The sequence below is a fragment of the Cyrtonyx montezumae genome, unplaced genomic scaffold (assembly GCF_038088225.1).
Source record: "Cyrtonyx montezumae isolate F1298 unplaced genomic scaffold, pur_monq_1.0 scaffold_39, whole genome shotgun sequence".
NCBI classification, from domain to species: Eukaryota; Metazoa; Chordata; class Aves; order Galliformes; family Odontophoridae; genus Cyrtonyx; species Cyrtonyx montezumae.
The window spans coordinates 1,357,341-1,384,314 of record NW_027072044.1 but is presented as its reverse complement, the minus strand read 5'-3'; the positions used below and the strand labels follow the sequence as shown (position 1 = coordinate 1,384,314).

The following is a 26,974-nucleotide window of genomic DNA, read 5'->3' as shown; positions in this document are numbered from 1 at the left end:
AAGGTACTTAAACTATTTCTTTTGCATATAAAGAGATTAGGATATTTGGTCAACTGGAAATATTGCTAGGCACAGATGACAGCAACTGCATCGAAAAGTATAATACAAGAATTAAAACAAAAAGCTCAAATGCTGAAGACACGCTATAAGAATGATGGCAGAGCTACACTGGTCTTGTTAATTCCAAATCAGGGGCACGAAGGTGACTCGTGTGAACACCTTTCTAGATGTGGGACACCCAATAGTTCTTCAAATCCTAGCCAAGTATTTAGAGATATATACATACACGCACAATTCTGACAAATTCTTAATGATTTGTCTTCACAAATGTCCAGCAGTGGTTCGTTTTGTATCGTGATCAATGCTCTTCTGCTGAAGGGCAGAGCCTGCTGACTCACTGCTGACAAAGGAATGTGATTTGGTCTCGGGAATGTTTCCCCACCCAGACCCTTCTGCGTGGCCTCAATGTCACACAAGGGATCTTAACTCCCACTTGAAGGTTTGCAGAGGGAGATAAACCACAAGCAGATTGGAAAGTGGCACGAAGACACACGGTACTACGCAATCGAGACACGTCACGGCAGTGGGGCACAACTGCCTGAAGAGTCAGAGCCCAATATATTTTCTTTATCCACTCTGCCAGCTCGATTAGTCCTTCACTACAAGAAGTAGGGAGCCAGAACTCACCCATTTCCCCTCAACTCTCCCATCCGACCTCCACAATTCAGATGTTTTCCCAAAAAGAAGAAAAAGGTTTAAGGCACAGGATAGCAGATGCACAGTTCAGGTAGGATCAATGCAACTTGTCTTTGTGCTAGTTGGGTGGGAGCTCCTAGAACACCATGCATTTTGCACAATCCTGACTCAAAGGCGCAAAAGTGAATGTACACAGTGGTTTTAGGTCTTTCAAGGCATGGATGGGTAAAGAAAAAAAAAGGCATCAATGTGAAACCTGATAAACTTGTTGGGATCTGCTTTTTGGGGGGGAGAAGGAACAGGAGGGGAGGGGAATTTCCCAGAGCAGGTTCCAAAGTGTAAACTTCAACTTGTGATTTTTTTTTTTATTTGAACAGTCAAGATTGTTACCCATCACCACAAGGTTAGCAATATGAATTAGATTTAATTTTTTCTCTTTTCTTTTTTTAAAAACCGGTAAACTGATTTCTCTTTAAAAAAATAAAATCTCTGGTCTTTTAAGGTCACTTCAGCTGCATTTTTTTTTTTTTAAAGTGGCTTTTTTTTCTCTGGAATGATGGAAGTTGAAACCCCTGCGTTCAGCCCTTTGAGGTCAAGGCTGAACTCAAGAGGTTAAGTCAAGTCCATTTTGTCTCATGCCTTCCAAAGCTTTAAATGGTGGACTTCGAGAAGGACACACGCAGGTGGTGATTCTCACCCAGGTCATGATTGTGGAGGTCAATGAGTGACTGAATGGCTTCTTCCACTGAGCCCATCTGGATCAGAGCCATCTTACGGTCCTTCCTGACAAGACAGATTTAAGTCATACTGAGTACCACCACACAACGCAGCATTTCTTAAGTCAGTGTGAGTTTCATCACCTTGGGCTCGAGGTCGAGCAGGTAATTTAGCTACCTGGGTAACTACCATATACCACACCTTCTTATGTGGAAAAGGGCACCTAGAAGATAAACATGCCGACCCCAAAATTCTCACTCAGCCACCCTGAAGCTGTCTCATCCCATATTCACCACACACCCAATCCAGGCCTGCTCCTGAACTCTATTTCAGACAAGTTGGACTGCTACGTAAGTGACAGTTCTGCTCACTTCTCTCCTAGCCCTGGACTTTGATGAGAGCCAGGCACTTCTACCTTTCTCATCCTGTAAGGATAGGATTTATAAGAGAAAACACTCACTGGAAGAATTTGAAGCCTTTGACCATCCCACCATTGCTTGAGAACAACATCTTGAGGTCATCTTCAGCTATTGAAGGTCTGCAACAGATCATTTTTTTTTCCAGTCAAATACATGTCAGACAAAACCACTAAAAAGAGCACCCACCAGACCCTTTTCTGAGGCTTTCTACCAACAGCACAGCTCCCTGAACTGGAAAGACCACGAGGAACAACGAAGCAAGCCTGTCTTCCATCAGCAGTCACAGTCCCCTTGCACCCCCACGCTGAACTCGTGGACATTCCCACAATGAGCACCAGCACAGGAGGTTCCCCACACAGATACTCACGGAATATTGGACAGATGAAGAGTGGCAGAAGGAGGAAAGATGTTCTGGAAGTTTTTGGAGCCTGGTTTCTTGAAACGATGCAAAGGAGAATTCCCATAGTCCTTAGTCAGACCTTGGTCCTCCTGCCCCTCACGAGGAAGCTGCACTGTTTGGTGCTTGGACAATGTTATACGGATGGGCTTCCCATGGAGCTTCTGGCCATTCAAATGGCTCATGGCTGCAATAAGTTCAAGACAGTGCTGACCACAGTGCTATTTCAGCTCTGTTCAGACACTTGGATCAAAGCTAGAGCTTCATTTCAGTTCTTCCTTACACAGGATACTACGCCTTCCAGGAACACAATGACAGGCATTATTCTGCCTTAATAGTACTGCTTATTCCATTATTTTACTCCTAGATTATCTGGCACAAATAAACCACAGTGTCTTCAGAGCTGCACCAAATCAGTGCTACAGATGCGGGCAAACAAATAAGCACACAAGGAGTACTCTGTTGTTGTTTTAAAGAGCAGAAAGCTCTGACCACCCATTCCTCTTAACACCATCATCAGATACATTTAAGCTTGCTTACCAAGCTGAGCCTGGTTTCCATCAGCCATCTGAACCAGGGCATTCTCTTTCTTATTAAATAAAATCTTCACCCTCTGCACATCACCATAGACTCCTTCAGAAAGTGAGGAAACAAAAGCAGTTTTAGGTAGGGGTGAAAAGGAAGCCTCGTTCAACTTAATCATAGCTAACCAATCCAAGAGCAAAAAAAACATTCACAATCAGAACTGATCTCATTCCAACCACGTTTTACTTATTCTGCTCTACTTAAGGAAAATTTCTTATATAGCAGAATAATAATGGAACAATACATTAAAGAAAAGATACTGGGTTTCAGCAAAAAAAAAAGCCAAAATCTAACTGCCAGAAGACTGGACAATTTAGCATGCTATCACAATTTAAAACTCTTTTTATACAGACATGCAAAGCAATAAATCATGCATAACTGAACATAAAATAAAGGCAAACTCAATTAAATAGCAAAACTTAAAACAACGTAAAAACAAAACTACGCATTCAAAAAAACAAAAGCAAACTGCAAACTGTACATTTCTGAAGCATCAAAAAAAAATAATCTCAAATAAATGAAAAAACAAGGTAATAAAAAGTGTGAATAATAACATACCGAAAAGAATAAAGAGGCATTGGGGTGTAACTCTCTTTAGAGAACAGCAGAGCAAGGCAGCGGAGGGACAGGGAAGAGGTAAGGAATCGAAGGGGAGAGCGAGGTTGCACAAATCGTCCACAACGAGGAAGGGCAGAGTCCCCGCAGGAAATGGCGAAATTGGTTGATGGATGATGAAGTTTTCAAGATGGTTAATATTGAAGGGCAGGTTGGTTTCCGAAGAGCAGGGTGTGTGTATTTGGTTTTGTTTTGTTTTTTTTTGGAAGGGGAATTTTTATAGGTTTTTTTTTGTTTTTTTTTTTTTGGTTTGTTTCAAGCAACAACAGGAAGCAGAAGTACCGTGCAGTCAGTTGGCAAAGAAATTCCGGATCAGGGGAAGAAAAAAAAATTCAGGGATGGGGGAGAAAAGAAAAAAGTAGCAAAAAACACAGGTCAGTAAATACATAAGGAAATATGTAGTGTTCCATCAGTCAGATTTATAGAATTCTACATATAATAACTTGCTTACAGAAACAGTTAATAGGTTTTACCTAGTGGAACACAACGATAAAGAAAAGGCATTTTTACTTAAGATATACAAAGGAGTTCAAGAGACAGTATTGCAACAGAATGACTTTACAGGTTTCAATACTGAATTGCAATGGTATTCCCTACAAATTTTACTACAGCTGTTTCTGGTTCTGAGGGGAAACTGGATCAAATCAAACAGCTGCACCCACTCCTTGAGGAGTGATGGTAAAGGGAAGCAATCTATAATTGCATATTTAATTGTGGGGGAGAAAAAAAAATATGAAAAAGCCAATTGAGATACTAACCAATATCATATGGATGAGCAGCTGCACCACTACCAAAAAAAGCATCCCAAAGGCCTGGTAGGAGTGCTTGCTATAAAAGGAGCTCAGTAGCACATTTACAAGCAAGTCTGTTCCCTTCCTTCTGTCTCAGGGGGTTGGCTTCACCACACAGGGAACCCAGTACTGCTACTTCTGATCCAGAAAGGAAAAGCATCTCTGCTCCCACCACAGCTCTAACTCTGCATGCAGGTAAGAGCCTGCATACAAAGCCAACGCAAGCTGAAGCCATGAGACTTCTTCCACTTATCATGGAAAGGAAAAAGATGGAGTCACTTCAATTCCCGTGGTCCTGATTCAGGAAAAGCCTCCCATGTACTGCAGAGCAGTCACTCTGGAGAAATACTGTCTCTTAGCTAACTGTTTGTGGCACAGGTAAGTTTCTACAACACTGATTATACAGGCAATGGAAAAGTTTCAGGTTTCAGGTCTGTTAGTTCACAGCTTCAGTACAAGTATCAAAGTCTCTCTAGCCCAAAGATAAGCTGGATGGATAGTGAAGAGCTCATCAAAAACCACAAGGCATGAAATAACTGCTCCTATTTAAACAAGGTGCACCCCTCAGATGCCACTCCTGAAGAGAAGCAAACACATGCAAAGTAAATAGGGGTAAAAAGCACAGTCTTATCATCAGATAACACTAAATCACCCCAAAAAACAAGCTAGGCAGCATTACACTGGTTGAGAACAGCAAGGCCAGCTCTTAACTTATAAGCATTTTGTTTAAGCAAGCATGACACTGAGACTGAGGTGACAGCTCCTGGAATGGCAGAGGAATTCCTGCTCAGAAAAACAACTCCTCCACACCAGGGCTGCTTGCACAGTTCCCAACATTATTTCATGCCCTGGAGAAAACAGTACTGAGTCTGAAATACTGATCCAATCAGTGCCTCTCTCCAAAATGGCTTTTTTGTTTTTTAATTACTGATCACATCCAGGCTTCTCCTTTGATGCAAAAGAGGTTTTGTGGTTACTCTGCCATCACTGTTAAGTTTTATAGCTTTGCAAAGTAGTATTAAGTTGTGTGCACAGTCCCACCAGTTAAAGTGTGTTCAGCAGACTGATCACACACCAGCACACACAACAGGAGACTCTACACTTTCAATCCAACAAAGAGCCAAAAGCTGACTGAAGAAAAATTCAAGATACCAAATTCTTATGATGCAGTCTTCTCTTAAAGACTTTTTTGTTCATGATTTCCTGCTTCGTTACTGAGGAAACCCAAACATTTCAACTCACTATGTCCAACAGAATTGAAAATGTAAACTGTGAGCTGTTAAGGGGTTTAGCTAAGGAAAACCTTCCCGAAATCTTGGAAAGGAAAAATGTGCAAGCACATGGCAGAGGAAATAACTGCACAAGTACAAAGTCAAGCTGGCAGGGGTCCAGACACTATACAGAGCAAAGGTCAGAATGAACTCTGTAGTTCTGAATTAATGTATTAAAAATCTAGAACATGCTAAGGGAAAGAAAGAATGGACGTGACTCTTCTGACCCAGTGACAATACTACATGGGAATGGCAGAGAGATTCCAAATGAAAGGGAGGGAGGGGACAGGTATTGTAGTCTTTGTGGGACAAGAGCAGGCAGGCAGCATCCTCGGCTTTCAACTAAAGAAGAGTAAGAATTTAATTTGAGAGATGGACTGTCTGATTTCCCTTCAGCAACTAGAGTACTGTCTGCTTTGAGATTGGGAGCTGGCAGAGCACATCTGCTTTTCTAGCTTTGCCGTTTCCTTTAGGACACAGTAGGATTTCACTTTGAATGATTTTCAGCATAATCTGCATTCAGAAAGTGAAAGTAGAGGTAACAGGAAGGAGAAAAAAAAGTAAAATTAGGACTCCACTAACCTCAGGATTCAGATTGCTAACCAGCAGAACACAGTTCCCTGCCCCAGCGAGGCCGGGAATGGCAATCCGTCCTGCTGCAGCCGCTGCAGCTGCTGCTGGGATAGCCAAAGGAGCTAGTGCTCCATGAACATTTTGAACTGTCAAGCCTGGAAATTAAAGAATATTAACCAGTAAAGAAGTTAACAGCACGTACTCTAGTGTATCTGCTGCACCAGAAGGGAGAACAGCACACCTTCTGTAACATGCAAGTAACCATTCAGAACACAGTGACTCTAACAGCAACAGAAGCCTCCAGTTCTGGAGCTGCAGGAAAATGGGTGTGATTTCTAATAGCAATTGCTCTTTGCAGTGTCTGGTGCTCAACAGATGCCTCAGCACGATCTTGTTGACTACAATATTTTGCACGTTTCACAAGAAGCAGAATCAGCACAAAGCCTCAGCTCTGGTGGGGCAGGAAAGGTTTTACAAACAGTGTAATTGTAAGGGTCTTTCCAACCAGTGCATGCCAAAAAATGCTTTATTCTTTAACCATGCATATCAAAATTATCAGCTATCATGCTACTGTCAGCTAATCTCCTATTGAATGGAGGAACATTAAGGTTTCATTTCTAGGCTGTTCACAGAACACCTGGCACCTCACTGGATTAAAGTGCTTCCCTTTGGGGGGTTACAACTCTAGAAACAACAGCTAGTAATTAATTAAACAGAATTATTCAAGTGGCATGGCTGTTTCCCCATGAGGGCAACATGCTAACAAAATATCAGCAGTGGAACCCTTTGGTTTGTGACTGCTCCTTTATAAGCAAGGAAATCCCACCAAGTTAACGGGAAGTCAACACAGCTCAGTATGCTCTGAAAAATTAACTGCTTGTCTGAGTAAATTCAGCTCATACTTGAATACCAGCTTCACTCAAAGTTCTTATGGGAAAGCAAGGATTTCTTGCTTTTATTCTCTTTCACAGATGTAAAGGTGGGTTTCCCAAACTCAGCAGCCCCATGAGAAAAAGCTAAATGGGGAAAGCTTAACTTACCAATGAATCTCCCAATAGAGTAATATTTAAATGCTGGGTTTTTTAGTGTTGCTCCCATTCTGCCACTCAGATTTCCTTCCTTCCATGTGGATACTGCCTAGCCAGAGCAACTACAGCTGCACACCCGGTTGAGATTCTGTACAGAAAAATCTTTCCCCTCTATGCCCAAGTGCCAGCATTTAGGACTCAGAGGACTAGCTCCCCACTCCGCTCCCCACTCCACTCCCCCCACACCACCACGACTTAGCTTTAAAACATCAAGATGCTTCAGCAACAACCAGAGAACCTATATAAAATTCCAACTTACGAAGTACAGTACCTGCAGCCTGAGGAATTGCAAAGGTGGGAGGAAAGCCAGCCCCTGCATATGGAGAGGCAGGGATTATTCCTGGGGCACCTGGGAAAGATGCACACATTATACATAGATACTCAACAGCAAGAAAACTCTAGACCTAACTGCCTTCACCTGTCCTTCTACATATGGATCAAGTTGGAAGCTAAACCATAACCACTGAGTCAAAAAAATGTCTCTAAAGCAATGCTGCATTTGCTCTAGAAATGCCAGCAGCATTTCTTGAGCCCTGCTGGGCTGACACTGCCAGCAGAAGACAGATGTTGACCAGGATACAATTCAGCAGCTCCCATCACCGTTTAAGCACGGTACAGTTTTCAAATGTATGGGTTACAACACCCCCAAATTACTGCTGTCTGTACTGCAAACAGAACAGCAGATGGCACTGGAAGCACAGACAGCTGCTCAAATCCTCTAAATCCCCACACAAACAGCTTCCAAAGCATCAACACCCACCCACAAACATATGCCCATGCTAGTATTTTGCACTCCTCAGATACAGTGAGTCCAAAGTTTCTCATTCATGAGATACATAAACAAATACACCAGGATTATATCCTCTCTCCCCCACCAAGCACAAGATTGCTACAGCTGCCCTGCTCCCACATTAAGAACTCTCACCAAAAGCAGCTGCCATAGTCTGATCAAGAGGGGGCTGGTTATCCCCAGAAGGTAGGTCTGGTCGTGTGTAATCTCTGCTTTTGTCATTGTTGTATTTTACATTGAGACTTGTGAGTTTTGAGAAATCTATGCGCAGTGTACAACAGGCATTGTAGATATTCTGTCCATCCAAAGACTACAAGGAAATAAAGCACTCTTTAAAAATACAACACAAGTTTATATTAAATATCACAGCAACAAATCTCTGAAGAGAGAAAGCGTTGCATCACTCCAGGGAGTGCTGCATCTGAAGACAAGCAGATAACCTGCTTCATGCAGAATCAGCATCACTTCCATTAATCCCCTTCAATAATTATCCTTGTTACACCACACTGCTCTTGGTGGTGAAGTTCCCTCCCACTCACAAATGCAATCTGCCATTTGGGTAATGCTTTCATAAAACCACATACACACTTTGTCCCGGATTAACAAAGGCAAGCTTAAAAGTTGAAACAACTCAGGTGTTTAGCACCACAAGCATAATACTCACCAGTTTGGCATGCTGAGCACTCATGGGGTCAGCATATTGTAACAGAGCCTGAAATTGGTTGTTCTTCGTGAAGGTGATTATTTTCAAGACTGTACCAAATTTGGAAAAGATCTGCAAGAAAATATTTGAACACTGTCATCTCATCAGGAAGTGAATATCATATTCATATCTCACATCCATTATTAGAAGCAGTAATGAGATTTGTCCTGTCACCCTGCCAGCTTCCCAACTGGAAAGGGTAAGGTTTTAAACTACATCACAAGCACTGTTTATCCTACATCATGGCACCTGCATGGAGAAGTAACAGGATTACCTCAGTGCATCCATAAATCCCTCATTTTATCATCATTCTTATATGAAAAGATGCATACAAGCCTTCACAAACTTGAATATTTCCAGAATTTCAAGGATTCTTAAATGCAGCCAAACTTGTGTTTTAAACAAAGATCACTTTAAGCAACTGGAGAGCAGGAATAGAATTCCAAATAGGTTACTACCTAAGTGACATATATACTGCAGTAGTTTCCCACTACCACCCACAATGATGCTTAGCCACCACAGAAGTAGTGTATTAATCCCAGTCCAGAAGAAGTAATATCTGCCCTTTCTGCCACAGCAGGTTGCATTCCCACCACAATGGGCCAGCAAACTTCTGGAAATTAAGACTGGCCAGATGGAAAACAAAACTAGGAGAGCCTCATACAGGCATCAGGGCCTCCAGAAAGCAGAAAACTAACAGCTGGGCTCAGAGCTACTCATTCCAGAGCTTGCTTTACAGATAAGGACATTTTTTTTTTTTTACCTGATGCAGAACATCTAGAGTGACAGGATAGAAGAGATTCTCCACAATGATCCTCAGCACAGGGCTCTGGCCAGCCATTGCCATTCCTGCATCCACAGCTGCAGCAGGGGTTGGCAGTGCTAGGTTTCCCGACTGAACAGAATTCACTGCTTGCAGAGCTGCTTGGGCACGCTGCAGAACCAAACATCCTGTTAAGACTGACACTCCCACTTGCAAAAAGACACATTCAGCTTTTCTCGAGTTTCCCAGCTACCTACTACAGAACAACAAGCAGCAGTTTGCTGCTCCTATCGCTGAGAACTCAGTATTTCAGCACATTTTAAACATGGGAAACACAAGGTCACCTCAATCAGTAACAGCAACACAAAACACACTAAATAAAATATTAAATACTTATGCTACTGTTATCTGTACTCTTGCACAGCACCCACAGTGCTGCAACATTATTCCACTGCTCAGGAAAAAGGTAAAACTAGGCTCTTAGAATGCAACATCACCTCCAGAGCACCTCGGAAGCTGACAAAAAATATAAGAAGTTTAATACACAACTGCCATAGGGATGCAACAGTGAAAACTGACATGGAAGATCCTGCCGAGTCCCCTTTCTGCATATAGCATGCACATCAAATAATGGTTTTGTTAGATGCACCAAGCAGTGACACTTCATCTGCACAGCACAAGATGCTCTGATGCTGATGAAAGTCAGGCTGAAAAATGAGGAGACAAATTGGACGTGCTAGGAAGCCACCCCTGATAAGGAGGTGCAAGTAACCTGAACTTCTTTCCAGTGCTCCTGCCCTGAAAGATTGCCAAGAGCAGCTGAGCCAAAAACAGAACTTTTAATACTATGCAGTGCCTGTTTTACACAGAAACTCACAAGAGCCCAAAGGATTAAGAACTTCTGTGTTGGTACATGCTAGCTTTTGAACAACACTCTCCAGCAGTTACAAGCTTCATCTCCATCAGAGCTTCATTTTACATAAACTTCCTGAATGCGAGCAGCGTTTTTGAAGCACTAGAAATTAATTAAATCTTTAGAGGGGCACTGTTAAGAGTTTCTAATTAAAGTATGCTAGAGTGTAATTTTTCACAGCCTCACTTTTTTTTTTTTCCCCCAACATTAAGGAAGCATTCCCAGCTCATTTAATAGCCTGCTGAAGCTCTGGACAAAAACTTTCGTAGCAGATATTCTTCCATAAGCTAGAAGCTTGGGTAGAAAACAAAGCAGCAAATGAAAAAGTTGCAAGCAAAGGGAAAGAGGTGGTCAGAAGCATCTGTGCTGAAAGATAAGCCTATTAGAACCTAGATGAGAAGAATTTCTACTCCATCAAATTCTCAGGAAGCACAGCGTGCCCTTTTTAACTCTTCCAGGCCTACAACAGCAGCAAAACCATCTGCCCCTCCCACCTGTGTGACAGTGTAAAGAAAGACACTAACTGCTTGGTTTGGTGAGTTGTCTGTCTTAAGCTCCTTGTGGTTGGAGAACTGGATGTAGATGGGCTGGCTTCGAAGGACTGGAGTGACTGTGGTGTAGTAGTTCACCATGGTGTTGGCTGCCTCCTCTGTATTCATTTCTATGAAAGCCTACACAAAAATCAAATCAGTAACTTCATGTTAACAAAGCAGCTTGCACTAAGATGGGAATGCTTAACAACAGCACGAGATTGATGAATTCAGAGGGAGCTTCTAGTTGGAATGAACAACATTTAATCTTCACAACTGCTTTTGTAGGCCAGACTGACATTAATGTCTCATTCCAAGATCTTCATGCTACATATATTTGGGGGACTAGAGATGACAGAAGGGCCTGCTGGTACACTGGAATACAGCAATAATCCAGACTCTCAACACTTACGTACACCTATGTATTGTTTCACACCTTTATGGTCTCTGTTTTAGAAGAAAAACATAAGGAGTTGTAGCAAGTCACTGCATTAAGCACAGAGGTTACTCAAAGTAATGTCTGATTGGAGGACCTGAATCACACACCCCTGCACATCAGGTGCCACTATGTCACTGCCCCTCTGCTGCCACACATAGCACAGTAACCAAATGTAAAAGAATACTGATGGGAAGGAAGGTTCAGCCTCCACCAACAGCCACATCTGACATCACTAGCCATCGTAACAAACCAAGAGGCATTACTTCTGGAGCAGCCCTCATATATAATCACACTGCACAACATATCAGGGGCATATTTTTACAATTAGGATTTAAAGACATAGCATTCTCAGTGATGATTAAAGTTGGCTTGCTTTTTAACTCATCAATTTGTACGACAGTCCCAAAGCTCACACACACCTCCTGCATTATCCACAGGTGCCTCAGCTCAACCCAGCTCATTTTTTCTATCTGGAAAGGTGTTCTTAATATGCAGAGTTACATTGGTGGTTACTCAACAACCGAGCTGGCTGGAGTGAAAAAGGCCAACTCACTGCACTGCTGGCCAAACCATTTACCTAGTCTGTAATTTACAAGAACAAGCACAATGCTAATTATAAATGACTACGAATAATTACAGACTCACTCTGAAAATAGTATTTTCTACAGCTCATGGGAGAGCCATGGAAAAGTAAAACACAGCATGCAGAAGTTATCAATCCCAATGAGTAACAGTTCTGACAACTCAGAGCTGGTTTACCAATGACAAACTCAAGTCTCTGCCAACCTCTGCTGTCAGTTGTGGAGACAGTACCTGGTTTTTTCCTTTCAACATCAGAAGGTTGGTGACCTTGCCAAAAGGTAAGCCCAGAGAGATGACCTCAGCCTCTGTGACGTCACTGGGGAGCTTACGGACGTGGATTACTCTGGATGGGACTCCAGCACTTCTGCTGTCCCCTTTGAATTTTTTGCTGTCGTTTCCATTAGCTGTACAAAGAAAAAAAACAAGAGCCACTACTAATTAGGTTGAGTTTGATGAGCAAACAGTCACTACTTCTGACATGCACCTTGTGCTCCCCCCTACTTCGATTAGGGAGAAAATCTACACTCTAATTTAACCTGAGTCCAAATACACAGATTTAATCTTTTTCAGACTAGACAAATGTGAGTGACAAAGCTGAATGCCACTGCAATGCAACCTGCTCTCCTGTGGCCATTTTGCAGCACACACAGATCCCCAGAAACTCACATTTCCACTAGTTAATTCCAATCCATTGATTTGAGATTGCAGCTTCACTTCATCATTCGTAGCAACGAAGCAGTTTGAGAGGGACATCATCAAACCAAGTGATATTAAAACAATAAATACAACCTGAAGTTTTAGATCTGCTGGATTACACATATGGCACTATCACAGTTGATATGGTCTGGCAGAGCTTAACAAGGGACTCAGAAAAGTAGCTCAAGGTAAGATAATGCAAAGCACTGACAAGTACATAAGGCAAAACCCAGCCCTGGGAGGGAACACTAACCTCTAGATGGTGTCAGACTCCCAAAATAAATAACAGCAGTTTACTATATATGGCCAAAATAATTTGTAATGAAATACAACTGTGCCTCAGGTCCACCAGTTCACAGCAAAACCTGACTATTTTATTACTGTAAAATCATTACAGTAAAGGTTTCGAAGCAATTTTTCGGTCTGCTAACCTTCAAGGTGCAGGGCAGTTTATTATTCAGCACCATCTTACAAAAGACCCAGTAAATATTAGAAATACAGATTTGTTAAATTAAAAATGTAAAAAAAAAAACACCAAAAATCAGACCTGACAGTACCTGCAGTACCCACCAATTGCTATCTTTTTCTTATAGGCAATATTACCTGCAGAAGAAGCGTTGCTGCTCATGATAAAGGGTCCGTTAGTAACACAAGTAGAGAAAAGCTCGTCAGATCCCCGCTGGAAAAGAAAAGAAGAAAGGTAAACTGACAGCATTTCTACTGAGCTCTATTCAGGAGTCCCAAAAAACAGCAGAACAACTGGTATTAAGGTGTACAGAAGCTGAACAGAAGCGTAAGTGAAAACATACTGACAGTCAACCTCATCATCATCAATTAAATATAAGTAAGATCCAATTTGGTAATTGAATAGCACTATCCAATAGCTCTGTTCAGGTAAACACTAGGAATCTCAGGAGCTGAAGCGCTGCTGAGTTGTCTGGAGCCAGTGTCAAGCATCAGGCACTGATATTCACTCAAATATGAACCTACTTCTGACTACTGGTGTCAGACAGATTTTCATTCTTTTAGGTTAAGCTTGAGCATCGGTTAGTCAACTGAAACAGCAAAGCAGATAGCTGTCATCTATTCATTAGAATGAATTTTAATGCCATTCATTAAGACCAGAGCAATTGTTTTACTGTGGGTTACCAAGACTTGAGGAAGTCTTAAGCAAAAGGCAATTTATGACTTAATGATGAGTTGAAGATGCTATTCTCCAGTGAAAATGTGATGATGCAACTTGGAAATATTGAGGAAAAAAATGGAATTCTCCCCCTTCCCTTGGAAAAAAAAGAAGGGGGGAAGGAAAAGAAAATGAAGCTGCTAGAAGAAAGCTACTCTAAGACATACAGAAGTAGGATCGTATCTGATAATTTGTGTTGTCAGATTGCTGGGTTGTTGTTTTCTACCCACAGTCCTCAGAACAGCAGTGGGAACTTCTGGGGCAATAGCACAGCAATATCTCAGTAAACACTTCAGTCAAAAGGCAGAGCATTCTGAAGCTGAGAAACAAGAGCCACAGGTACAAGGTCTGTGACCACATCCTCTGTTGCCTCTGGCAGGAGGACTTCCACACTCAGGTCAACACAGCTATTTGCAGAACAGAACAGCAAACTGCCCCCCTTTGGTTTTCCATGCTGCAGCACCATGCCTTTCAGCTCTACAGAAGGACTTATTGAACCAGAACTTTAAGAACTGCTCCTAGCAGAACCACCCTGCCCAGGCAAACTGATACTACACAACTAACAGACATGCATTTCTTTATTCTGGGCCTTCTGCTATCTGTAGGCACAGTGTAATTGCATCCATTCACACACCTGCACTGCTCTCCTTCGCTCCCACTGAGTGGGAAGAGAACACCACTGAGTGGCTCTGAGACCACCATGTGCAGCTTCAGCTCATTACAGCATTCCCTGTGACCCCAGTTACCTGACTGGCCAGAACTAAGCTAGTTTAAGTATGAAAACAGGCATCACCACAACTAAAAGCAAACATTACAATTTCTTCTCAGCACACTTACATACACCACTTAAAAAAGAAATCAGTAAGAATTTCAACCAAGTTACCCACAGGACCTCAAAGTGAGCACAAGCAAACATGGCCATGCCAATTCAGCACAGAGCACCTTCTTGTAATATCCAGATTATCTGTTTTACACAGCAGGGTCACAGTAGAAGACCCCTATCAGCAATAGGAAATAAAGCCCAGCCCTGCCTTCACTCCCACCCAGACACTCCAATAGAAACATGCCCACAGTACACAGGGCTGCCAGGACACTACCCACCCCCCCCCCCCCCCCCCCCCCCCCCCCCCGACCCTGTGCCTGTTGGCACCTGCAGTAACACGACCTGCACAGCAACAGGAGCTCTGCTGGCTGCACAGGGAACAGGTCAGCAAAGTAGGTCACACACCAAGCCCAGCACACTGAGTTACAGACAAGAGATTGGGTTTTTTCTTCCTCAGATCCTGAATTTCTCGTCTGACTGCTCAGTGCTGCTCTTCAAAGCAGAGTTCAGGGACTTTGATGTACTGAATATGTGAAATTAGGGCAGGTTCCAAAGCCATGCTTCATGTGCTATTGCTGGTCACCTGCACAGCACTGACCAGGTCGTGCAAAGGCAAGAAACACCCATGGCAATGTCACCTAACAAAGTCATAATGAGCAATGGCCCTCTTTAACAGCTGGTGTCATTTGCATTGGGATTTGAGTTCAAGCAAGAGTCAAGCTGGTCTGGGTAGCTATTGCATTGTGAGCCCATCCTTCTGATGGCAAACCACGATATCATGCCAAGGTAAAAAAAAAACCACACCAGTTTACTGTAAAAATGTTTCTGTGCTTTAATTACTGCATTTACTAAACCTGGACCTCCACCTCACAGCCAAGCACATAACCAGCAGCTGCTCACAGGAGCCACTAAGAGCAAGCAGAAGCCTCCACTGCAGTGCTCATTGGCTAACAAAGCCACCTGCACCAGGCCCTGGTGGACCTTGAGCTTCTTTACAGCTTCTGGAGAACTCATATACTTCTGTACACACACAACTGCAGCACTCCCAGCATAAATAAATGCATTTCTCAATGCACACCCAGCCCTGATGGCCCTGCAATGAAACACCAGGAGAACAAGCTTTGGAGAGAACGGGCCAGAGTCTGCTCCATGGAGGCAGCACCACGGACTGGAGGAGCACCAGAGCACTGGGAAGCAACCAAAAGAAACAAATCAAGTCTGGCTGGCACCTTAGGGATACCAAGCTTTATTGGAAAGGCTAGTAACAAAAGGTGCAGATCCTGAAATGTTCAGTGTTTTTATGCCTTTATTTTAAGGGCAGAACTCTCCGAGCCCCAGGGAAGGAAGGAGGTGAGCACAGAGCAGTGTGGCTCAACCCACAGCCCTCCTCTGCCTTTGTATTCCCACCTACCTGGGAGAAGCCCAGTTGTGCCAACACTTCAGCCAGCTCCTCACGTCCTGAAGTCAGCTGCCCTGCTCCAGGACAGCAAATCCTGCTGACATTCCTGCTCAGCCCATCCTATTGCAGCCAGTATTTTTAAGGAGGGATCAACAGAAGCAGCACTACACTAACACAGTAACACTGCTCTGCATCAATTCATCATTTCAGTTAATAAACCTCTTCCTGTTTACTGAAAAAAAATATCGTTTTTAAAGCTGCATGGCCAAACCTTACCTAGTCTGGGGTAGGGCTGTTTCCAGCACCAATTAGACAAATGCTGCTGACAGGTAAAGCATTGCCTGGGAGTGTTGCTATGGCAGCAACCTCCTTTTGTCTGCAGCACACAGCTAGGAGGGCCTGTTGCTCAAGCTGCATTAATTTAATGCAACACCAGTACTCCATGTGGGCTCATTATCAATGAATAATAAGCACCTAAACTTCACCATAGCTGGGAATGAAGAAAGGCACATCTAGAAGCACTACAGAAACATCCAGCTGCCCAATATAACCCTTCACCCACTTCATGTCCAGTCACTCATTTTACATGTCACAAAAGCAGGTACCTGGAAACCAACAGGTGACAGTGGCACTTGGAGACAGTACCTGTTTGTTCCTTTCAACATCAGAAGATTCCTTTTATTGTGTGTGAAAATACCACTGAAGAATACACTACGAAAGTGCATTCTCCCTCCAGGAGGAGATTTAAGATCAACACAGGGCAACTTCATGAGCCCGAGGACTGCAGCCTGCTTTGTGGCTGTGAGGTGAGCCACAGCACCGCACTGTGCAGCGGTTCTCAGCTGTAACTGCATCTCCCACACATGGGACATCACCCAACCAAACCCAAAAACGAAAGCTGAGGGGAAACACTTCAAGCCCACTCAGTGGCTTAGGGCTGATTTTGATGCACTGATCCAAATGCAGGAACCCCAGCACGTTTAATCCAGCCATGTAATCGATGTGGTGCACTCTTAATAGACTCTGCTCACTTGGGGACAGCAAATACCTGGCACCTTTAACTCAAGGCCTAGCAAATACCCAGCAGCTTTATCCCAAGGCCTTTTAAATTGCTATGGCCTGGACCAGAGTGAGTGTAATACCCTCCCATGAGAGCCAGCACGCTGAACTTCCCAGTAAGCCTCACACTGGCATACTGGGCATGCACATTCTCAGCATCTTGGAAACCAGGTCTGTTGGTAACAGCATTGCAAAGAACTTGGCCTTTAAAAAAAAACAGTTTTCCTACAGTACATACTGCCACAGCAGCTGGTACAATGCCCACGAGAACTCCAACGTACACTATGAGACACTAGAAACTTCAGCATGACATTAAGCAACTGCTGCTGCAACCCGAGGTGGGTTGTGGCAACAGCACAGCCCAGGAGCTCAGGTACACAGCAGCTTTACAGCAAAGTCAGATCCTTCACCGAATCAGCCCCTCCCTGACTTTCCTCCTCAGCTTCAGCTGCTATGGAGACACCCCAGGAAACAAACCTGCTCTCTGAGCAAATAAAAGGTGTGGCCATTTTAAATAGCTCTCGAATTCCTAAACGGCGAGTACTACAGCAATGCAGTCATTCTTGCTTTGTAGGATAGCACACACCCAGGCTTTATGATACACTGCTCCCAAGTTGAAACTTAACCAGCAGTCAGCCTGGAGCTTCTCTAATCATTACAGCAGGGCAGGCAGGTTCTCCATAAAGCTCTACACAAACACCACCACAGAAACACGTCTGGATGAATCACTCTGCAACAGATGGATCCCAGGAAGGAATATTGGGTGCCCCAACCCATGAGCCACCAAACTGAACACTCAGGATCAGAAGGAACCCCGCACTAATCCAATCTTTCCCAAAATCATTATCATGTAATAACCAGAAACTGCTTTGGCACAGAGCGAGCAATTACACTGAGGTTACCACAACACACAGGAACTACACGCAGCACTTGACAAGTTCCCATACAGAGCTTAACAGACAGCTGTATGAGCCACACAGAGGTGGAAATTAAACAGGATTCATTCCTCCTCACCACATATGTCACTATCTCACTACAAAGAGTGCATCTCCGCCTCTGAGCTCAACAACAAACACTCGGTAGTGCCAACAGTGACCAGGAGCATCCCTACTCCATGACATTATGAACAGCAAGCAAAACTCATTGACATTTTTTTTTTATCAGCTGAATGCTTTCTAGCAAGCCTCACCATCTCATTTCCATCCACAGCAGGAGTCAGCTTGTTTTCTTCCCAAGTGCACACAGCTTCAGCTCATTTCCACATACAGCATTCTAGATGCATTGCAAGGAACTGCTTTGACAGCTGACAAACCTCCAGTAGCAGCCTTGCTTACCACCTGCTTCACCCAACAGCTTAAAACCCCACTAATAAAGATTGCAGGCAGTTTCCATCATCCACCAGAGCTCACCACTTCTCTCTGTGCAGGACAGGTACCTACGAACCAGAGGCAGGTGCACAAGAGCTGGCTCTGCACAACAGTTCACCCAGGTGAGATGGAGCATTTTCCCCACCACCACTGTGTGCTGCAGCCATGTGCAATACATGTGTGATCATGCCTGCTACAGACAGGCCACAAGAGCCAACAAGAGCCAGCTTGTTGCAGCCTCTCACTAAAGCCATAGGAGAGGACTGGAATTTCCTCACAGCATTCTTGGCCTGCTGCCTGAATGCCATAATTACTGTTCCCATGGCAAAAATCCTTGCTTGACCACAAATCACTTCTATGCAGGCAGCCTGTATCACACTCCAGCAAACCCCACTTTAAAAATTAACTTCTCAAATGCCACATATGTGCACTGTATTTTTTTCTTCCCTCACCTCCCAAAGAGAACTCCATTTAACTCAGAAGCTACAAGGATCGTTCAGCATCTCCAGCAACGGTTTTTAATCAAAATGCAATTCGAAAGGCTGATGATATGCCACAGTTCATGCTCATTCTACTAAGTCAGCCCTGCTTAGGGACTGCCACAGCCTGAGGTGATGGTGCCCAGAGCAGACCCAGCACCTTCAAGCCCAAGTACTGTGCCCCCATCTAAAGGAGATGCTTCCTTCCTTTCCAGATATTAAATCAGGGACAGATGTGAGACTCGAGCCATGTGTTTCTAATCTACAGGACATTCCAGAAGTCCATGCATCAAAAGTTCCCTAGCAGAACTGTAATGAGTTTCCTACACAAGTTCACATACTTCAGACTGAAGAGCCCAAGGATTTGGTGCAATGGGAATTCCCAGGAATGGCTGTGACAATTAGCACCCAATGGAAACGAGAGCATGGGGCAGCACAGCACCACAGTAACACCTGGGAATGCCAGTTACAATGAATACAACACAGACCTCTGAATTACCAACACAAATTGGTGTTGGGATTCATAACACATGAAGGAAGAAAGCATTTCAAAGCTAGCCTGCAGTAACCCAGAATGTTTTACAGCAGGAAGGCAACCAAGAAGCTGTTGTAAATCATCTGACAGTTTGCTCAGCAGTGTTTTTAGGTTACCCTTTCTCTACTGATTTGATAACTCTTCAGCTTTGGGACATTTCAGTCACATCTGAGCATCTAAAAAGGGCCCAGTGTTCTCTCATCAACAAAATGGAGAGCACACAGCTTTTGGAGACTCATCTCCTAACACCTTAAGTAACTTGACAGAATAGTGCTCCTACCTTCTTTGTACATATGTAGGAAAAATGAGTAAGTTTACACCCCAGGCCAAGAACACTTTTCCAGGTGAAGCACTCGTGTCCAGCCTAGGAGCTCAGCCAGCAGCTTTCACACACTAACAAACCAGGAACACATCCTCATCCAAAGCTCAATGCCATTAGAATGCTTTATCAAGCCAGCAGATCACAAAACTGCAGCTACACACTAAGTAAGTTATCAAGCAATTATAAGGAACATCCACTTCTGAATGGGAGGGGTGGGGGGAATCAGTTAATCTTCAAAGCAATTTCAGTGATGCCACATGGGTCAGAAAAATTACAGCAGAACAACAGAGCTCTAGCAATGTTGTTTCTGTAGCAGAGGAGACCAAAATGTTTCTGCAATGTCACAAACCTTCTGTAGTCCTTCCATCTACTTCCTGGCAAGCCAAAGGGAAGCAGATTGGGATGGAAACACCAAAGAAGCAACATCACAAAGAGCTGCAGCCAATGGGGTTTTAAGGTTACCAGAGATAAGTGTTTTCATCCAGCAACTGATTACACAACTCTGTATGGAGCTGCCTGCATCTCACTCCATGCATGCAGTCCTAAGAGGAGCCCTCACTTGTTGCTGTAGACAAGATTTCAACCTACCTAGAGCAAAACCCACAACAGGAACAAGGTGTTACAGTTTACCATTAACAATACAACCTCTGTCACATAAGCTAAGCTGACACGTTCAGTGACTGTTTGAACCATCACATAACAGGGCTGTATCAGAAATATTATTAGAACTTACCTTTATCAAGATGTTTCAACTTCCCTTTTTGCCTCTGCTACTCTGATTCAACAGTCTGAACCCCCCCTTGCCTGCCTTTACAGCAGCTTCATTTCTGGTGCACTTCTCCACTCTCTACCCCAATGCCCAAGCAGCACAGGGGCTGTTTCAGATCTGCCCTGTGCTAGGTGTGAAAGCACAGGCTCAGGATTTCTCCCAGCCCTCACTGTAATCACCTGACTGCACTGTGCCCCACAGATGGGAACGATGAGGCAAGCAATATCACATCCCGAAGCTTCTCAAGTTGGACTGAGAAGACTACAATTAGAGTCTCAAAAGCTTCTTGGTCACATTTAGTAGTACACAAGCATCGCTTAAAGCAGCAGATTAACAGATGCAACATTCATTCCAATTTAGGGGACTTCAACCTAGATTAATCAGATTACTCAACGTGGTGTTCAAGAGACTGCTTGCTTCACCTTGTGAAGTAGCTATAAACTATTAACCAGCCCTACAGTCCAGCCTCTGACTTTTCCTCCTCCTGCAATGGAAGCTCAACTCCTTGCAGCAGCGTTCAGTGCTGGCTGGGAACACCATGCCATCATCATAATCATTTAGATCTCAGACTGTCATACTAGCAAAAGTGAGAATGACCTTGCTGCTGCAAGCTGTTAAATTGATTTTCTTCATGTTTCACGCTCCCCAGAAGCCCTGGAGCACTAACACACACCTATGCTTACAGCAGTTGTACCTAGTGATGTATTTTCAAAATAAAGAAAAACCTAATTGCTTCCTAGGAGCAAATTCTCACCAACACTTCTCATCCACTTGCACAGAGCTACCAGGGCCCAAACCACACCAGCCCTGCTCCCTTCCATATGAGCCCTATCTCACACTGCATCACCTCACCAGCTATTTGAGCTGACACACATCTCTGTTCCTCAGTTAATAATGAAGATGCTAACACAGCCACCAGCAAAGCTGTAAGATCACCCCTCTGAAGGCCAACGTTCACATCCACACACTATCTACTAAGAACCTGCAGGGCTGAATTACTGTAATCCTGATCCCAGAACATTACCTATCATGTGCACCGAGCAAAATAAAAAACCCTTAATACACAAAGGAGCACCAATCTGTCCCATGCATTCCAGTTCAGCATTTCAGAGGAATGTGCTTTATCCTGTGAACACAGCAGCTATTACCGAGCAGCACAGATAAGGAGGCTCCTGTCAGCACTTTAGTTTCAGGGCTAGGCCTGCACTTTCAAAACCTGAGACTAGAGGGTAAAGGTCATATTTACTGTACTCACAGGGGATGGAAATCAACAGCTACACACTCTTTTTTGTGGCAGAAGGATTTCTGACATAAAACAAGGGGAATTCTGAAGAGAAAGGACCAATTTCCCCATTGAGAACCATCTAGCACACACACAACAAGCACAGCTTGACATTTTAGCAGGGGAAAGTGCTGTTCCTAAATGCAATAATGTTCTCTTCTGACAGTTGATAATCAATGTCCAAATGCCAAGAGCTAAGTGCTGAGCTATAATAAAAGTTTTAATGCACATGAAACTAAGTTACCTTCTGGTTAAAACCAATTGACATGGTACCAGAAATAACCCCTTGAAGCTGAGGATCTACATTTGGTGAGGCTAAAATTAGGTCAGATGCTGAGCAGTGTAAAAAGAGAGAAAAAGTGAGAAGTGCCTACCTTTGTACCAACTGTTATATCTTGGACAATGCTGTAGAAAAAAGAAAGAAAAGGATTAAAAAGTTAGATAGGTTTGCCACAAATATCCAGCATAGTTTACAGCAGTAAGAAAAAAAGCAAGTCAAAGTGCACAGTTGTCTTTGCAGGTGAGCCAAGGACAGTTCATACAAAGAAAAATTATTAGATGGTGATGGTGGAGACCCAAGACCCAGCAGTCCTAGAAAAATGCAGCTCTTCCACTGCCCAGAATGGAAGGTGACCCTTTTTAAGCACAATGCTGGGGGGCTGAAACAGAGACCCCCACGCTGCTCAAGTCTAGCATTCTCCTTTCACAGGGATGCAGAGTGATGAGAGTGCAACCTTTGACTGAACCAAGGGCAGAAGTGTCAAGAGTCAGCTCCATCACCAACAGCCACCTCCACAACTCTTAAAACACCTTACGTCTAACAGAGTAACCTCCCCTACTCTGCAAGGAAAGCCTCTCCTAACCCTCCCAGCCCAGGGAGCTGCTCCTCCCTAACACACAGGGGAATGGAAAAACAATAGTTAACCTCTGCCAGGGATGCTTAAGCTCTTGAAGTGAGAATTCCCAATTAACTGATCTATGTGAGCTGTACCCCAAGCAACTCGGGCTAGCAGCAAACATCACCACCCCACACTCTTACAGAGCAACTTCCCTGCTGGAAATGGACAGCTTCCCTGCAGTCTGTCACACTGCACCTCGGGAACCTTCCAGAGCATTACCACCCCTGTACTTTATTATTTCCAGTAGGAGTGCTCAAGGCAGGCAGAGGATTTCAATTACACCCTCGCATTGAAGATCTTTCTTTAAAGTCCAACTCATGGTAAAGCAGCAATGTAACACAAGCGAGGATAGGAACACCACGTGCAGCACCACCCATTTCATCTCCTATCTCTCAAACAGCTGACAACATCCAAACACTCCGAGCAAAGGATCCCAGCACAGCTACAGAGCTGCAGCAGCTGGATGGACACAGCACTAACAGAAAGCAGTGCAGTCATTCTTACAGCAGCAATATGGAAGCAGTAAGAACACCACTCAAAACTAAGCGACTAACGCCAGAGAACTTACAGGCTCGTCCTTCCTTCCCTGCCCTCCTGCATCACTTTGTTTTTCAGGGAATTAAATACTGCTCCATCTGATTATTAAGCCATTCCCACTTCACAAATGAGCTGTAACGCACGCCCAAGCCAGCTCAGCTCCTCACGCTTCCTCCTCCAAACCGACCTGCCATGTCATCACACCGCAGCAGTTTGCAGCCTCGCAGGGTTGGGATCCTCCTGCCCCGTCCCAGGTGGGCACACGGGGCGCTACCCCAGATCTGCTCACCAGCCAAGGGCAGATGGGTTCTGCTGCACTGCAAGGGCCAACACTAACGAGCTAATTACACCCATCTGCACATATCAGTTTAAAGTATCAATCTACAGCAGCTACTAAATATTCTGAGTACGCATTTCTTCGATTAAAATACATTTAGCCACGGATTTGGGGAATTAAGGTATCCCCCTGCAAAGTGCACTAAGAAGAAGGAATCTCATCAGTTTCCAAAACTCTCAGCCTCACCCCCAAGCAACTGCTCCTGCTTCCTGTTCCTCCTGCGGGCCTCAGGCACAGGAAATGTTTTACATAAAGTCACCTTAGCAGGGGACAGCCTTTACAATTATCCAACAGGAAAAGCTGTTACTTGCCAAGTACTACTGAGCCCACAACCCATGCGATAAACTACACGGCACCAGCAGGATGGATCTGGCTTTTCCTAAATGTGATATTTCAGGTTTGTTTCTCCTACAAGTTATATCGTCAGCTGTGTTCTCTTGTCACATGAAGCTTCAAAGACAGGATTTGTGCTTTACTTCCTAAAAGAAATGGCAACAAAACCTTTCAGGAAAATTACTTATTGCACACGGAATTAAATTGATTCCTGCACTAGAAGGTAAAAAATTAAGCAGCAAGGGCAAAGCACACAGGAAGGATCAACCAGACACAAAACTCGGCATCACCTCTGGTAGAAGTCACAGCCCAAGTGCACATGCTGCCAGCTAGAGGAGCTTTAGAAACTTCAGCAGGGGACAGGGGGTACAAGCAGGTCACACCCAAGTCCTCCATAGGCTGGGAATAATTCAGACTCACACTAAAAACTTCTATGGTAACTTAAGAACTATCTCAACACAGGCAGTAAAGCAGCTTTCCCAGCTGCATTTTGGGAGGAAGAGGGGGGTTTTTTTTATTAATGAAAACAAGCATTATTTCAGTGTGAGAAGAGATAAACGAGCACGTTGCTTCTCAAGGCACGAGGAGCACCGGTTCAGGCTCGCTGTGGTTAAGGCACTGGGAGCACACACTGCATACTGGGAGCTCTGGGAAGTACCTGACCTCCGTGTGGAGTCAGACCACAAGGAAAACACGCCGTAAAGTCAGAGGAGCCCTCGCAGAGCCTCAAAGCAGAGGCCGCTGCCGTGACACACGGGGCGGGTGGGGCTGGGGGGGAACGCACCATCAGAGCAGCTCCTCGGAGCACGAAGGAGTTCGGATCCGAAAAACGACGAGATGAGGCCGGGGCTCCGCGCCCCTCCCGCACATCTCAGGAACGCTTTACTTCCACGAGAGCGCCCGAGCGCTCCCGCATCTCCCCCGCTCCCCTCCCGCAACCGCGGCCCCGCGTGTGCCTCCTCCCACCCCCCCCCCCCGTTCGGAAAACTGCGGACAATGGAAGCGCGGACCGGGAGCGAATCAGACGCGGGCGCGCCCCCGCCGCCAGGTGCGCGCTCCCGCCGCCAGGTGTGCCCGTTCCCGCCGCCCCCACCCCCCGCGTGGCCGCGCTCCAGCCCCGCACGCCCACGCGGCGCCGCCGGGCCCCCCCCCGCACCCAACGGGGCGGAGCCGCCGCCCCCACCCCCGGGCACGGAGCGGCGGGGGGAAGGGGAGAGTCCTCACCCCCCACTCAACCCTCGCGGCTCCATCTCGTTCCCTTCCCCCCCCACCCCCTCGCGGTCCGACCGCACCCACGGTGCCCCCCCCCCCCCACGCCGGTGCCGCCCCAGCCCCGGTTGCGGTACCGCAACTCGCCCGTTTCCTCCGGACCCCGGGAAGGGTCCGGTAACGATCCCCGCGGCCCCGTGCACGGTTACCGGCGATGCCCCGCCCGCGCCGGCCGAGACTCACCCGTCCATTGCACACGGAGGAGACCCGCAGGGAACGGAGTGGAGACGCCGGAATAACAGGAACGAGCCCGACCGCTCCGTGTTATAGACTCACAAAATGGCGGCGCCACCCGGCCCGCCTCACCCGCGCCAGCATTCTATTGGCTACCGGAGATGTCATCTTGATGGACGGGGCGGGGATCGCCCGCCTCCGGAGGTTGGCGCCCGGGAGGCTCTCGACGCGTCTATTGGCTGCGGGCGGGGCGAGGGGCGGTTCACAGCCCCGGTGTGTGGCGCGATTGGATAGGCTCCGGGACACGGCTGGGAGGGGCCATCTTGAGAGCGGGAAGGATGCCGAAATGCCGCACGTGTCCACCATCTTGATTGGGGGCAGGGCATGGAAGAACCGCATTGGGAGCCATCTTGAGTACGGGCAAGGGCGCCAACGTGCGCATTGTGTTGTCATCCGGGGCGCGGCCCGGCACCCTGCAGCCTTCTGCGCGGGGAGCGGCCGCCGCCATCTTGGCTACGGGCAGGGAAGTCGCGCGCAGCTGTCAGCCGCCATCTCGAGTAAGGGAGGGACGATCAATTGAGTTAACAACTTCGAAATGCTGGTCGGTGTGGGGAGATGTTGATGAACCTAGACAGCACTTAGGAGTTTTTCCTTAAAATCTAGGGCTAAATCTGTATTTATTTGCGGATGATGCCTTAAGGATAAGGATTCCCTGCTGTGAGGTGAGGCCCCGTTGCCTGAGGCACCCAAATGCTGTTCTCCCCAGGTACAGTTGTGGCACCATTTCCTGACAGAAAAACCTAATTTTCTAGTCAGTGTTTACTTAGATAAGCGTGTTTCGTTCTCACTGTGTGTAATTGCTGTGAGTCTTGCAGAGACTGAGGTAAAAAATCCGTTGTGGGATATCCCTGGATGTTCAGAGCCGTCAGTACCTGCACAGGCAGTGTGCTGCTATGGTGAACTGAGTGGATTTGTTTGCATTGCATTAAAGGAAAGGAAAGGAGAAAAGAAAAAGAAGAAAGGAAAAAATAAAAGAGAAAAGAGAGAAAAAAAGAAAATAAGAAAAGAGGAAAAGAGAAAAAAAGTAAAAAAAAAAAAAAAGAAAGAAAGAAAATAGGGAAAGAAAAAGGAAAAGAAGAAAAGAAAAAGTGGAGTGTCCCTCAGGTTGGTGTCAGAGCTGTGCACTCCCACCCAGCAGCACTGCTCCTGCTCACACTGCCTCGTAAGGGCGTTCAGCCTCTGCAGGTGAAGTGCTGTGTGTCTCCCTTTAAACACAGCCGATGTTTTCTCGCTGGGAATTCTACTGGTGTCATTTATTTTCTTTGCCTCGCTTGTCATAACCTTATCCTTGGGCTGTGGTGCAAAAAATTAATTGTCCCAGGCTTCCCGACGGGTCCCTTGTGAGTAGCACTGAATCAAATGTCTAATGTTCAGTCGACATTGATCTTGGCTTCGTTAGCTGCAGCCCTGTTTTGAGTGTTTCTAGGCAACATAATACTGGTCTTGCTGCAGGAAGGATCCCTCTTCCCTCACTCGCACACCCACTGCTGACGTTCTTTGTGAAAACATTTGTACAGATCTGCCAATCTGCCTCTGTTGTTGGTGGTAAACAAATACAGATCAGGGATGGAAGCGTAGG

The 26,974-nt window shown here is 45.3% G+C and overlaps 1 protein-coding gene across 2 annotated transcripts; it reads right to left on the bottom strand.

The window, feature by feature from the left end:
* Window positions 1-1,035: 1,035 nt before the first annotated feature.
* On the bottom strand, window positions 1,036-25,447 carry PTBP1 (polypyrimidine tract binding protein 1). 2 transcript variants are annotated; one of them, XM_065745916.1, is made up of 15 exons: window positions 25,345-25,447; window positions 22,161-22,191; window positions 13,172-13,247; window positions 12,104-12,276; window positions 10,846-10,992; window positions 9,409-9,579; window positions 8,607-8,717; window positions 8,078-8,252; window positions 7,424-7,501; window positions 6,074-6,219; window positions 3,373-3,406; window positions 2,770-2,862; window positions 2,200-2,416; window positions 1,874-1,951; window positions 1,036-1,479 (listed from the first exon to the last, which is right to left on the bottom strand). In XM_065745916.1, exons 1-15 carry the CDS (start codon window positions 25,350-25,352, stop codon window positions 1,347-1,349), a joined length of 1,671 nt encoding a protein of 556 aa, XP_065601988.1. In that variant the 5' UTR covers window positions 25,353-25,447; the 3' UTR covers window positions 1,036-1,346. The 2 variants fall into 2 exon arrangements, with proteins under 2 accessions (XP_065601988.1, XP_065601989.1); XM_065745917.1 differs by lacking the exon at window positions 22,161-22,191 and having other exon boundaries at window positions 25,345-25,442.
* Window positions 25,448-26,974: the final 1,527 nt, after the last annotated feature.